At 47.6% G+C, this 13,479-nt stretch overlaps 1 protein-coding gene across 1 annotated transcript; it reads left to right on the top strand.

Annotated features, from left to right (window-relative positions):
• Positions 1–2,307: 2,307 nt before the first annotated feature.
• Positions 2,308–13,238, top strand: LOC143841282 (protein NipSnap homolog 3B-like). Its single transcript, XM_077345389.1, has 6 exons — positions 2,308–2,676; positions 6,811–7,036; positions 9,446–9,601; positions 11,522–11,671; positions 12,876–12,962; positions 13,059–13,238. Exons 1-6 carry the CDS (start codon positions 2,617–2,619, stop codon positions 13,133–13,135), a joined length of 756 nt encoding a protein of 251 aa, XP_077201504.1. The 5' UTR covers positions 2,308–2,616; the 3' UTR covers positions 13,136–13,238.
• The last annotated feature ends 241 nt before the right edge of the window (positions 13,239–13,479 follow it).

Raw genomic sequence — 13,479 nt, 5'->3', positions numbered from 1 at the left:
CCAAGCGGCTTACAATTGCCTTCCCTTCCTATCCCCACAACAGACACCCTGTGAGGTAGGTGGGGCTGAGAGCCCTGATATTATTGCTCTGTGAGAATAGCACTATCAGTGCTGTGGCGAGCCCAAGGTCCCCCAGCTGGCTGCATGTGGAGCAGCGGGAAATCAAACCCAGCTCGCCAGATTACAAGCTACCACTTTTAACCACTGTACTATGCTGGCTTGCACCATAAAACAAGAGCCCGGCAGGATCAGACCAAGGCTCCATCCAGTTCAGCACTCTATTTCCCTCATCAAATCTTCTACCAGCACCAAAGAGATCCAAGGCCACCAATAAAAATTTACAATGCCAGTGCAAAAAAACAAAATAAGGTTATCCTCTAATATCTCTGCAGGGCTGCCTCTTCCAGTCACTCAAAGTATCTCTCTAATTGCATGTATAACCTTGGTTGAAAATAACATCAAAAAATCTGAGGCCCTCCATGAGTGTGAGGCCTGGGGCTAATGCCCCCCCCCTCCTCTCCATAGTTCATCAGATACCTCTGGGGAAATCCACTCACAAGAGACAGCTTTCTGATGCAGCTGTATCCCAAGACTATGAAGGCTCCAATGAGGTTATTGGTAATAACCTGTAAAGCCCCTCACAGCTTCAAGCCAACGTATCTCAAGAACTCTCTCTCCATGTTCATCCCCTTTTGTGTTATTGTGCTCAGTTTCCTTTTGTCTGGGCTGTCCTTCACTAAAGTACCCCACATGGCATCAACTAGGGCCTGCACTTTCTTGTACTGCTCCCATTTTCTGGAACAGCTCTCCAAGAAAACAAGGAGGAGGCCATCTCTGGAAGTACTATAAGGTTACCCTATTCCCTGGAGTTTTAATGGGATATAAAAACATGCATTCAATCAGGAATTATTTGGAGAGAGGTATGGGGGCAGGGAGAGCCAACTTATGAATGGTGGCCTCTAACTTGGAAAACCAAGTTTGATTCCCCATTATTCAACATGCAGCCAGCTAGGTGACCTTGAGTCAGTCACAGTTCTGTTAGAGCTCTTCTCACATAACAGTTCTCTTGGAGCTCACTCAGCCCCATCTACCTTATAGGATGTCTGCTTTGGGGAGGGAGGCAAATCTTAACTGGCAGGCTGGACAGTAGGGGCCAGTTGGTGTTTGAAAGTCATATAGTAATGCAGTAAAACAGCATAAGACAGCAAACAGTGCAATGGTGTAAATGCCTAATGGCTGTTACAAACTCCACCTTTGTTTCTTGGATTTAAAAAAACACAAAAGCTCAGGCCTTGAATAAAACTGATGGTCTTAAAGATGCCACTGGACTCGAATTTTGTTCTGCTACTTCAGACCGACATGGCTACCCACCGGAATCTATCTTTAGAGATTTTATAAGAGCATGGATGACTGGGCAAAATAAAATGCAGAACTAGAGCTGGGCGTCGCTTGCATGCTGTTGGTATCTCCTTTAAATCCTATATGGCCTCAAGCAGGAAGATGTCTTGATACTGAAAGCTACTGAGAAGTTGGAGGGGGGGGGGGGAGAGACACCTGAACGCCTCCTGCATCGGGGCAACCAAAGCGGTTTCAGGTGACAGAGATCAGCTCACCTGGAGAAAATGTCTGTTTTTGAAGGTGGACATGGAAGTCCCTCCCCGCCATTTCCACCCCTCCCTCCAAAGACTCGGCTGCGTCGGTCCTGCGGGCTTTGCAAAGAGGGGCAGGATCCTTCCTCCCCGTCGCGACACAGACGCGGAGACTCCGACTTCCCCTCCTGCCCCAGGACGCCCCTTCACCCCCAAGCAACTTTTGGCTCACCGGCTTTTCCCGCCACGGGATTAAAAGTGGCTCTGCCTTTTCCGAGTTGTGGGCAGGAAGCGAGACCTTCCCTTCTTCCGCCAGCTCCCCCCTCGGCCGCTCTGGCGCTTGAGAATCGCTGCTCTTAACCCTCCGAGTGCCTCGCTGCCCAAGTTGAGCCTTTTATTTATTTGCTTTCCGCCCCGTCTCCTCAGTGCAAGTTGAGAGCCGGACAGATTCTACAACTAGGGAACAAACCACAGAGTTTTCTCTGGGGATAGTATGTTGTTGTTAAACCATTTTTTTAAAGCAAGTCTGTAGTTCTTTTCGTTTCTAGGGAGAGCTTTGCATTGCTGGTTTTCTCCTGCTCGTTCCAAAAAGCGCAAGGCGACTTCCTTGCTTGAAAAAAGTGTTATTCCCACAAGCAGGGAAGTCGCCTTTCTTGCGCTCAAGTGATGAGATTCCCTCCTTGGAGCGGCCAGATCCCCCCCCCCCTTTTTTTTCAATGAATGCCATTCTTCTCCAAAAGAACCACGTCTGACCCAATGGTTCCTCTAAGACCCACAGTTTCCTTCTGGGAGTAAGCTATCGTGAGTGCGCGCACTTCAAAGAAAGCGCCTGCCCGGACGAAGACTTTGATCTGCTGCATTCAGGCCCACGCGGCTGCCCACTGGCATCTCTCACTCTTCCCCCAAAAGCGCCCATGCCGGTTTGCCTCTCCGCGGCTGCCAAAGGGAAAGAGTCGGGGGCGGGCAGTCGTGGAAACGTGATTTCCGCCGCCACCGCCAGCTACGCGGCTCCTCCGTCGCTGTCGCTATGCCGGGGCCTCTCGCAGCCTTCGCTGGCAGGGCCGCAGCGTGCAAAGTCCTCCGCCAGGTAACTCCTGGGGGGAAGGGCGAGGCGCGAGGAGGTAGCCCCCGCGTGGATGGCTTTGCCAGCAGTCGAAGCACGCTGCGGTAGCTCTTCCTTCCTTCCAGCTGTTGCAGGACAGTCCCCCCTGCGGGTGGGGGGATGAAGCCGGGCTCTCTGCCGCCGCGCGAGAAATTGAACGCAGTTGGCGTCCAGCGGCACCTTTTAAGTTTTATTCCAGATATATACTGTTCTTCAGATCTGATGAAGCTTATACCTGGCATAAAACTGTGTTGGTCTTAAAGGTGCCCCTAGACTCCGACTTCGGCCTGCTGCTTCAGACCAACACAGCCAGCCACCTAAGATCTGTGCCAGAAACTGTAGACCACAGTGGGTGTTCAAAGGACTCCCCAGCCGCCCCCGCACTTTCGTTCCACTCCTTAAAGCACTTGCTGGCAGGAGCTCATGGGAATTGTAGTCCATGAACATCTGGAGGACCACAGGTTGACTACCCCTGCCTTAAAGAACTTGGGAAATTGGAGCCAGTGAAAGGCAGGTAGGGGAGCCAGTCAGACGGTACCCTTTCTGGCAGCGTTCTTGTTCCTAAGAAGGGTGTGACAAGGCAGAAATCCAACGGGTACAGTACAACACACACAGGCCCAATCGCCTCATTTATATGAAAATCCTTGCATAGTGAACTGGGCTGTTTTGTGGCTCTGAAAGCTACAGGAGCTCTACTGATGAGGGGTCTAGGGACTCCTCATGGAAACTAGCTATTCATTGTAGGAATCGGATCTCTGCTAGCTTTCTCAGACCAGAAGGGTAGGATGCCCACACAGCCATGAAATATTTGCCCCATTCAGATTCCCTTGGGATAATGTCCAAGGCGCTGAGTCATGACTTGCTATTGATTGAGGTCCTGAAGTTTTCTCCTTCCTTCAAACTGGCTGTAGAGGACTTTTGCAGCAGGGCTGTCTGGCATTCTGCATGTGTCGTCTTCACTTACGTGGCTTTGTACGTGCTTCTGGGAAGTGCATCAACCTGTTCCCTGTTTATAGCTCACCTGGTGTGGGGACCTCGCTTATTGTATACTGCACTAATATGTGGCTTCTGGGTCTCATTTAAATCTTACCTCAGCTTTTAGACATAAACTCAACAATATACGGTAGTGACGTGGAGGCAGGCAATGGCAAACTACACCCGAATGTCTCTTGCCTTGAAAATCCCTCCAGCAAACTATGGCTTGACAGCAGATTTCGCCACCAGGGCAGTCTAACTTTACCAGGTATAGATTAAGGGGGGTGGATAGTTAAAGTAGACATCACAGAGACTGAGAAGACTTTTGGGGAGATAAATTCCAAAATTCTGACAAAAGGAGCTTAAACCCCCCAAAATCTTGTTTGTCCCTAAGGTGCTATCTGACTCGAATCGGACTTGTTCTGTTACAGACCAATACAGCTAGTCTCTGCAACTCCACAGGGTATCTCACCCTCTTAACATTCTGGTCAGTGTTGTTGTTGTCTAAAATCCACTGTGCTGGGTATACACATTCCTGGATGTTTCCCATCTAAGAAATTCATCAGATGCACCCAGCTGCTCAGGTTCAGCAGCGGTGCCACAGAAACAGATGGTACATGCTGCTCCCCAGAACTCTGGGTCTGTTCTACTTGCATGTAGAGTTTTTTTGTTTGTTTTTTGTTTGCAATTTGGTATTGGTTCCCAAGCCAACTTCATCTTCCAGACACATTTGCTGTAAGAGTTCCAGCAATGCAGGGAAGGGGAAAGCAGAGAGACATTGCTTCTTGTTCGTTGGTTACCCATGGAGGTTTTAAAGAGCTGAGGGGGGAAGCTGGAGAAATGCATGCTGTGTGTTGAGAGATTGCAACAGATTTGCATGTGTGTATTGATTTCCAGATGTCTTGGAAGAGCGCTACTGAAGAGAAAACACAACAGTTCTGTCTGGCGCTTGAAATTTACATCTTGCAAGGCATGTTGCGGACTAATACTTGGGATGAACAGATATATGGCATGCTGAGGTACCATTTGGGATAGAACCAAACATCACTCCTTCCAAAAAGGAGTGCATGGTCGCCAGCTGCTGATCTGCACATTCACATGGCTTATGTGCACTCCTCTGCAAAGTTCACTTAGGGACCGTGAGTTCTCAGTCTGGGTCTGCCCCGTAGGGTTGTTGTCCAGACAGAATTGGAGGGGCAGAACCAGGTACTACTGGGAGGAAGGTTGGGATGAAAGAGTATTGTGGTCAGTGTCAAAATCTTGGCAGAGTAAATATGCAGAAAAGCTAAGCACACACTGCTTAAAAACAAAATAGATTTATCCAAGAAAAGACCATTCCTATAAAGTATGTTCTTTAAAGAAGCCTCTGTCCGTACTAGCTGGGAGAGAGGGAGACCTAACTATTGTTCACAGAGAAACCAGGAAACACTTTAATAAGCTAATCATATACAAGAAGGGAACAATTTGAAATGTGAGGAGTTCCCTAAACTTGCTATTCTAGCTGGCTGTGCCTTTTACTGTCCCTGCAGGATTTTCCACTCATCTGTCTGCTTTTATCTTGTATAGTCCAACATGAACTAGGATAGAATCAACATGAACTAGGATGTGAGAGACCCAGGTTCGAATTCCTGCTCTGCCGTGGATGGCTGCTGGGTAACTGTGGGCTTGTGTCTTTGTCTCAGTTCTGCCTATCTCACAAGAATAAAATGCCTGGGAGTGGGTAATGATGTTGTAGGCTGCTTTGGGTCTCTATTGGGAAGGAATGAGATATAAAGGACATAAATATACAGGTAGATCCCATTACGATTCCTGAGATCTGCTGAGGATTTCCTTTCCCTGAGTCCATTTATGTGTCAGATTAAGACAGCAAGGGCATGATTCCAAGAGAAAGAGTTTCTTGATGACCTCTGCTGGGCCTTTTCTAATTCAGGAGAATTGGGGGATGGTGGGTAAATTCCACTGAGTCTGCTGCAGATGTGTCCCATTTTTCTGGCTTGGGTTCTGCAGCCATGCCCCAGATAGTTGGGAGGGCAGTTCTTCATTACGGAGTGCGCTTCTCAAGAAATTTTTGAGCTTTTTGAGTTTCTGGAAATACACTGGCTATGTCAGCTGTTACAGAGCCAGTTTGGTGTAGTGGTTAGGAGTGCGGACTTCTAATCTGGCATGCCAGGTTCGATTCTGCACTCCCCCACATGCAGCCAGCTGGGTGACCTTGGGCTCGCCACAGCACTGATAAAACTGTTCTGACCGAGCAGTAATATCAGGGCTCTCTCAGCCTCACCCACCCTACAGGATGTCTGTTGTGGGGAGAGGAATGGGAATGCGATTGTAAGCCACTTTGAGCCTCCTTTGGGTAGGGAAAGGCGGCATATAAGAACCAACTCTTCGTCTTCTTCATGTCTTGTCAAATGGATCTTTTTGTATGCTAATAAAGATGTATCGATGATGGCAGAAAGACACTGTGACGTTGCACAAGGAGGAGCGCTTAGCAGTGAAAGAATACTGCAAATTTATGCCTCCTGCTCTACATAGTGGATGGATTATAAATCTCAATCCATGCATCTGCACAGCTCTGTGGGAGAGAGGGGTCAGAATCACTTGGTTCCAGTCAAGCAGGATCAGGGCTGGTGTCTGCACACCCTGAGGAAGGCTAGTGTGTCCTTCCGCACATTTGTTTAGCACTCGCCGGCAACCTGTGCCCCTGGTGACACGAACCACCCTGCCTCACAGGAGAAGGACTTGGGGATGCTGTTTTGGGTGGCAACAGCATTGGCGTTCATAGCCACACATACGGTTCATTGGCCTTACAGCTGCCAAAAAATCAATCAACTTCTCACGCAGTTATATTTACTAAAACTGAATCTTGATAGAAGTGTATTCAGTCAATCTGACCCATCTAAGTAATATAGAGAGCTGTAAAAATAGCAAAAGAGGATAATTAAATATCATGGGTAAAATCTAAAAATATGACTCCATGAAGGTGTTAGGAAAAACAATGTGAAAACAAGTAAGGATCGGGAGCGGATAAATCTTGAGGGAGGATTTTTCAGTGGTCTGAGTAGTTCTTGTCATGACAGCAAGCCGGGAAACAAAAGCCCTGAACGATTTTCTGACTGCTGTTTTTGCCCTTCTCTCTTCTCCAAGCCAACTCTTCCCCGGATCCTTTGTTCACCTTTTGGCACGGGGCCCAGGCAGGATGCTGGCACAATCTTTGAACTTCGTACTTACGACATTAAGCCGGCAAAGACCAAAGAATTCATGGAGCTGGTCAACAGAGACATGCACATCCGTACAGCTCACTCTGAGATGATTGGGTTCTGGACAGCAGAACTGGGGGCGATGAATAAGGCCTTCCACATCTGGAAATATGGTATTCTCTGCATTCTACTGTTTTAACTGTGGCTATGAGCAGACATAATGCAGAATTATGGTTTGTCTTAATACCAACCACTCTACTAGCTATGTTAAAGGCTGTGACTCAGTAGTAGGGCATTTGTTTGACATGCAGAAAACTCCAGGTTCAATCCCCAGCATCTCCACATGGGATCAGGTACTAGATGTTGTGAAAGATATTCACTTGGGATATGCTGGAGAGTCATTCACTCTCAGAGGAGACAGTGGTGACTTGAATAGACCACTAGTCTGACTCAAAAGTCAGGCAGCTTCATGTGTCAATTAAGGTCTGTGGAACCAGAACCTGAAGACCGTGTATTACCTACAATTAATTTTAATTCTGGTTCTGCATGATGTGGGCCTTTGTTCACATATCTGTATTTAGCATCTCTCAAAGACTTTGGACAGGTCTGGTTGATTAGCAAGCTGCAAAATTGGTTCCACCTTCTGTAAAGTTCTTAGGAGGCACAAGATATGTCCTAAAAGTTTTGTAAAGGACATGTTCCGCTGTCCATTTCCATGAATGTGTGCTAGGTCCCGATGGAGGCCTCAAAAAGAAAGGAGGATAGCCTGTCCTTTCTATTTCAGGGTCCTTTTATCTCTCTAATGCACTGCTTAATAATAAAAAGGTCTCAAGCACAGGTTTACAGCATACTTCAAAAATATATATTCAGAAGCAAGAGAGAACACATGTGAGGAAAACCCATAACATTCAGTCAGGTAAAAGAAGAAGAACACGCATAAGAAAGAGTCCAGTCCTCTATTGCAATAAACACTAACTCCAAAATGGAATAGGCATGCTGGCAGGCCACATTCCTGGCTCCCGTGTAGATGGCCTTGAGTCTGTTGCCATTAAGATCAGACGCCCACTGTGTACTGCTTTCTAATGGGTGTGATGTGTGAATGTGGACATCCGGGCTTAATTCTGGCTCCCCACAGACACACACTAACACCCCCTTCCAGGCTACAGAGAGAAGGTGATGGCACCTGCGAGTGTCCAGCCAAACCACGATGGGCAGAAACATCTGTGAGTGGAATCCTGGCTTTAACTAGCAATAGTTTAAATCAGGGGTGGGCAAACTGTGGCCCTCCAACTGGCAGGGGCTCATGGGAATTGTAGTCCATGGTCAGCTGGAGGGCCACAGTTTGCCCACCCCTGGTTTAAATGAAGAGCATTTCTGTGTCACATCTGTTAAGTCTCTTTGACTGAGACTTGCTTCCAAGGTATATGCTGTGTGGCAGGATCAAGCTAAGGTGGTGGCAGAAAGTGCCATCAATCTGCAGCCAACTTCTGGCAGACCCTGTAGGGCTTTCCAGACCAGAGACCTTCAGAGGGGGTTTGCCCTTGCCAGCCTCTGCACAGCAACCCTGGATGTCCTGGGGGGTCCCCCATCCAAGTATTAACCAGGGCCGACCCTGCTGAGTTTCCAAGAACTGAAGATCTCAGACTAGCCTGGGCCATCGAGGTCAGGGCCAAGCTGAGGGAGTCATATCGAAATCCACACTTGAGATTCTCCCATAGATGGGTACAGCTGGGGCCTTAAGCCAGCATCCAGAAAGTAGGGTTTTGTTGACCAGCCAATAGCAGAAGACCAGGCTCTCTGTATTCATATGAAGCCTAGCCTGTCTTGACATTTCACACTGCCTGGCATTAGTAGCCATGCTGTTGCGGAGTGAATGCTGGAGATTCTGGAGCTGGTTTTCCCCATTTGGACTAATTAAATTTACTGTTATATTGAGAAAAGATTTGGGTCACACCAGAGCAGATGATGATGATGATTTGAATTATACCCCTCCCCTCCCTTAGCATCTTGGAGTGTGGCTAATAACACAGTTAAAATACATCTTAATTAGAATAAGAACTTGGCTGCCTAAGAATGTATGTATGTATGTATGTGAGGGAAGGCCCATAATTATCTGGTTGTATCCACGCTGGCCTCAACCAAAGGCTTGGCGGAAGAGCTCTGTTTTACAGGCCCTGCGGAAGTTCCAACAGGGCTTTGATCTCACTTGGGAGTCATTCCACCAGGGCAGGGCTGAAAATGCCCTGGCTGTGGTCGAGGCTAGATGCGCTTCTTTGGGGCTGGGACCACCAGCCTGCTGACATTGGTTTACATGTAAAGCTCTTCAGGGGATATACTCAGATAGGACACAAAGGCCAGACAGTCCTTCCTTAGGTTTACAGATATTCTTTAGAGTAAGCGGCACTTCTGCAAGGGAATTCTGCATTGCCACAGGACCAGTGTATGACACAGAGTGTTGCGCACACTAGATCCACTTATTTGGAACGCTCCTTATTTATAATGCAGCCTCACTGAGGAAATCTCATCAAAGCCCATCCAACATGGCGGTAGACCATCTAACATTTCTTTGCCCTTTCTCATAGATAATTTTGCCCACCGAGCCGCTGTGCGCAAAGTTCTTGCTGGTGACAAAGAATGGCAGGAAAAACTGTCTGCGATTCTGCCACTCCTAAAAACACAGGATATGGAAATAGCTTACCTGGTCCCATGGTGTGAGCTTGGAGCTCCTCCCAAAGAGGGTGAGTTCTCTTTCTGCCCAAATAAGGGTTCATTTTAAGCTGATCACAGTAGCGGCATAAAGGGTTAATAAATGTACAACCCCCCCCCCCCCCAAGAACTATCAAGGAGGAAGTACATAGAATGAAAGAAACACCAGACCGCCAGATTTACCCTTGCTCTGTCCTGAACACACAGTTATTTGGTTGTGCGGAAATAGTTTCAGTTCACATGTGTTCAGAGAAGGGTGACCAGGGTGGCTGAAGGGCTGGGATCCATGTCTCACGGGAGGAGGTTGAGAGAGCTGGGTATGTGTAGCTTGGAGAAGAGGAAGACAGCTGTGTTTAACGACGTAAAAGGAAGACCTTTTAATGTAGTTAAAGAGGGGGCCAATGGAGCAGTCGGTCCAAATTCTGGAAAGGAGTTTCCATTTAAATATTAGAAAGCCTTTTCTGAGGGCTGCCGTGGATGGAATGTGCTGCTTCAGTAGGTGGTAGTCTCCTTCGTGGGAAGTTCTTAGGAGAAGACTGGATGAGCACCGGTCAAGAGTGTGTGTTTTTTAAGTCCCTGAGAAGGTGGGGGCTGGACTGGTTGGCCCTCTGGGGTCTCTTCCAGCTCTGTGTGATTCTGATCCCTTGCATCTGCCACCAGCCCTGTAAATCATATATGTGCCAGCAGGCCTGTGCTTGATGCCCAGGTATGCCAGGGCCCCGTTCAGATCAGGACAACCCCACTCCCCCCACACTCACCATTTTCTCAACTATGCAGGTTACTGATCTGTAATGTGTGAGTGGACCATCCACAGGCAAGATAAACTCTCCCCTGAGCCTTTTTCGACCCTTTCTTCCCTCAGTCAGACTTGGGGATTGGGAGGAAGGTCAGTCAGTAGAAAGCCTGTGTCTTCCAGGGAAGAACTTCCAGGGGTAGAGTCCTGTGGACCTTGGCAAAGTCCAGCAATGGGGCCATGTGTGTCCCAGTCTGAGTCACTTCTCAGTGAAGCACCCGTGTTCTTGGACCTGCTTGGTTTGGGAAAATTTGGAATAGGTCACAGATGGGGTGGATAGGAGCCAGAAAAGATAGCGGTCAGCGTGGTGTAGTACTTAAGAATGGTGGCCTCTACTCTGGAGAGCCGGGTTCGATTCCCCACTCCTCCACATGTGGCCAGTTGGGCATCCCAGGCCTGTCATAGTTCTTTTCGAGCTGTTCCCACGGAGCAGTTCTTACAGCTCTTTCAGCCCCAACTACTTCACAGGGTGTCTGTTGTGGGGAGGGAAAAGGAAGGTGATTGAAGCCACTGAGATTCTTCTGGGTAGTAAAAAGCAAGGTATAAAAAAAGACAGCTCTTTTTCATGATCCTTTGTGTGGATTACTTTATGACTACCCCTCCACTTTTTTCTTTTTTACTGCAAAGCAATATCTGAAGCCTCTTGTGGCGCAGAGTGGTAAGGCAGCCGTCTGAAAGCTTTGCCCATAAGGCTGGGAGTTCAATCCCAGCAGCCGGCTCAAGGTTGACTCAGCCTTCCATCCTTCCGAGGTCGGTAAAATGAGGACCCAGCTTGCTGGGGGGTAAACGGTCATGACTGGGGAAGGCACTGGCAAACCACCCCGTATTGAGTCTGCCATGAAAACGCTAGAGGGCGTCACCCCAAGGGTCAGACATGACTCGGTGCTTGCACAGGGGATACCTTTACCTTTACCTTAATATCTGAAGGTGCATCTGGTCGGTAGGTACACCTGTGCCAATTATGCATTTGTTGCTAATAAATAAGTTATAACCCTGAGCGTTTGTCAATGTATGTGTTAAGCGCACAGATTAATTTGGGACCATCAAGTCTCAGAAGGGAAATGAAATCCAAGAAGCCAGAGTGTGCTTTGAGCATTTGGCCATATGATTTTGCTTTGCCCTCTTTATCGTATGCTGGTCCTTTCTTATACCCTACCAGGAGTTTATGAGTTGATTACTTACCAGCAGAAACCAGGTGGGCCAGCACTGTGGGGACGGTCATTCAAAGCAGCGATAGATGCCCATGTCAGTACAAACTATGCCAAGCTGATTGGAGTCTTCCACACGGAATACGGATTGCTTAACACAGGTACAGCAACGGTTCTTCTCCATTTTAGGTCAGAGAGGCTGCCAAGCGATCTTTTCCCCCATTGGCCTGTCCCATGGTTTGTGCTCAGATGTGGGTGCCGGTCCTGTGCACTGCAGAGGAGAGAGCTACTATGTGCCTGCATCAATTCCAGTTTTGCAAACGGAGAATATTTTCCGAACAAGATTGTAGGCTCTTCTGATTCTGCAGTCCCTCTTCTCCTCTTTGATCACTCCCATTTAGCAGCAGTCCATCTTTGGCCAGGCACAGACAGAAATGAGCTTCCCTTACTCCTTTGTCCCAAACCATTCGAGGAGCTAGATGTTAAACAGAAAGCAGAGCTACCACTGAACATGTTGGTTTCCCCTCTGTGCCATCTAGTTCAACTCTATTGCTTCCTTATTCATTTTCAAGGTAGCGTCAATAGTCTATGGAAAATTGATCCTCAGTGCTGTATTTACTCATTAGAATATTTCTATCCTGCTTTTCTGTTGTGGGTTAAAGCAGCTTACAATTCCCTATGTTAAAACAGTTTTCCTCTTTCCCCCTGCAAATGACTGCAGTCTTTACCAGGAAAAGCCAAGGCAAAAGAAGCATTGTAAGCACTCCCTTCCACCTCTGCTGGGATCCCATTCTGCAGGATGGGAACTTCTATAATAAAAGGACAGAGTATAGTAGAAGTCAGGCAACCTTAAGTTGAGGAACAGCCAAGTGGGTAGCAACCTGAAGCCCATTCCTGGGACAAGGCCTTATGGGGAAAGGTAATCCTGTTGAGACATGGTCCCTACACAGTTGTCTTGATGTACTGCAATTCTCACTGATGCACATCGCTAGTCGAGACAATGAGTAAATTGAACTGGATGGAGAACAGGCAGGGGATTCAACAGGGCCAGCAGCCTTGCCTAGCTTTGCCTCTGAAATAATCCCTGCCAAAGCAAACAAAAGTTTCAATTCTAGCCAGAGGTCTGGCATTTTGCCTTTTGCAAACGAACCACCGCCCCTTGCCTTTTGAGAGCATCCTCCAAATGTTTTGGGGGAAGCATTTAAAACTGCTGTTATGAACCTGACAGAGACTTGCTTATTCACACAGGATTGAGGTCTTCTGCTGAAAGCTCTTGCAGGGGAAGCAAATGCCTGATGCTCCTTGGGGGTTTCTGGTTCTGGGTACATCCCTCATCAAACTTGGCTTTTTACTCTGTTTTCACAGTTCACGTGCTTTGGTGGCATGAGAGCCCGGACAGTCGTGCAGCTGGGAGGCACCGTGCCCATGAAGATGCCAGGGTGGTAGCAGCTGGTAAGCAGCAACTGGATGTTTTTAAATAGGTTCAAACATTTCTTAGTTATTCAAAATGCTTACTCCGGTTTTATCTCCTGCTGTATTTACTTTCAGTACGAGAAAGCGTTCAGTTTTTGGAATCCCAGCGAAACATGCTTCTGTTTCCGGCACCATTTTCACCTTTGAAATAGTTCTCTACCCGTTGAAGGACACAACAAGAGACTTAATTTACTTTCTGTGCTTTTAGTCCTCCATTGAAATGTTTGTGTCAGGGTGCATAAAGACTGTCAGCTATTTTATTGTGTGGAATACTTTTTTTCGCTATAGTTAGCACTTTTAAAAAACCAGTCTCCCTCCGAGCTCCTGATTCTCCCTCCATTTTATTCTCACAACAACCCTGTGAGGTAAGCTGAGAAAGAATGACTGATCCAGGATTACCCAGTGAGCCTCACAATAGGTGGGACATTGAATCTGGATTTCCCCAGGCTGACTTGGAATTTGGTTGCCCAACAACTATCAAGTTATTTTTTAAATG

The sequence above is a fragment of the Paroedura picta genome, chromosome 7 (assembly GCF_049243985.1).
Source record: "Paroedura picta isolate Pp20150507F chromosome 7, Ppicta_v3.0, whole genome shotgun sequence".
Taxonomy (NCBI): domain Eukaryota; kingdom Metazoa; phylum Chordata; class Lepidosauria; order Squamata; family Gekkonidae; genus Paroedura; species Paroedura picta.
The sequence above is the reverse complement of the archived record's forward strand: the minus strand, read 5'-3'. Positions and strand labels throughout refer to the sequence as shown.

Bases quoted from the DNA above. Each gene is read 5' to 3' on its own strand.
- LOC143841282 (XM_077345389.1), top strand. From the start codon at position 2,617: ATGCCGGGGCCTCTCGCAGCCTTCGCTGGCAGGGCCGCAGCGTGCAAA. The intron at 9,602-11,521 runs GTGAGTTCTCTT...ATACCCTACCAG, and splicing joins TGGAGCTCCTCCCAAAGAGG to GAGTTTATGAGTTGATTACT. The intron at 12,963-13,058 runs GTAAGCAGCAAC...ATTTACTTTCAG, and splicing joins TGCCAGGGTGGTAGCAGCTG to TACGAGAAAGCGTTCAGTTT.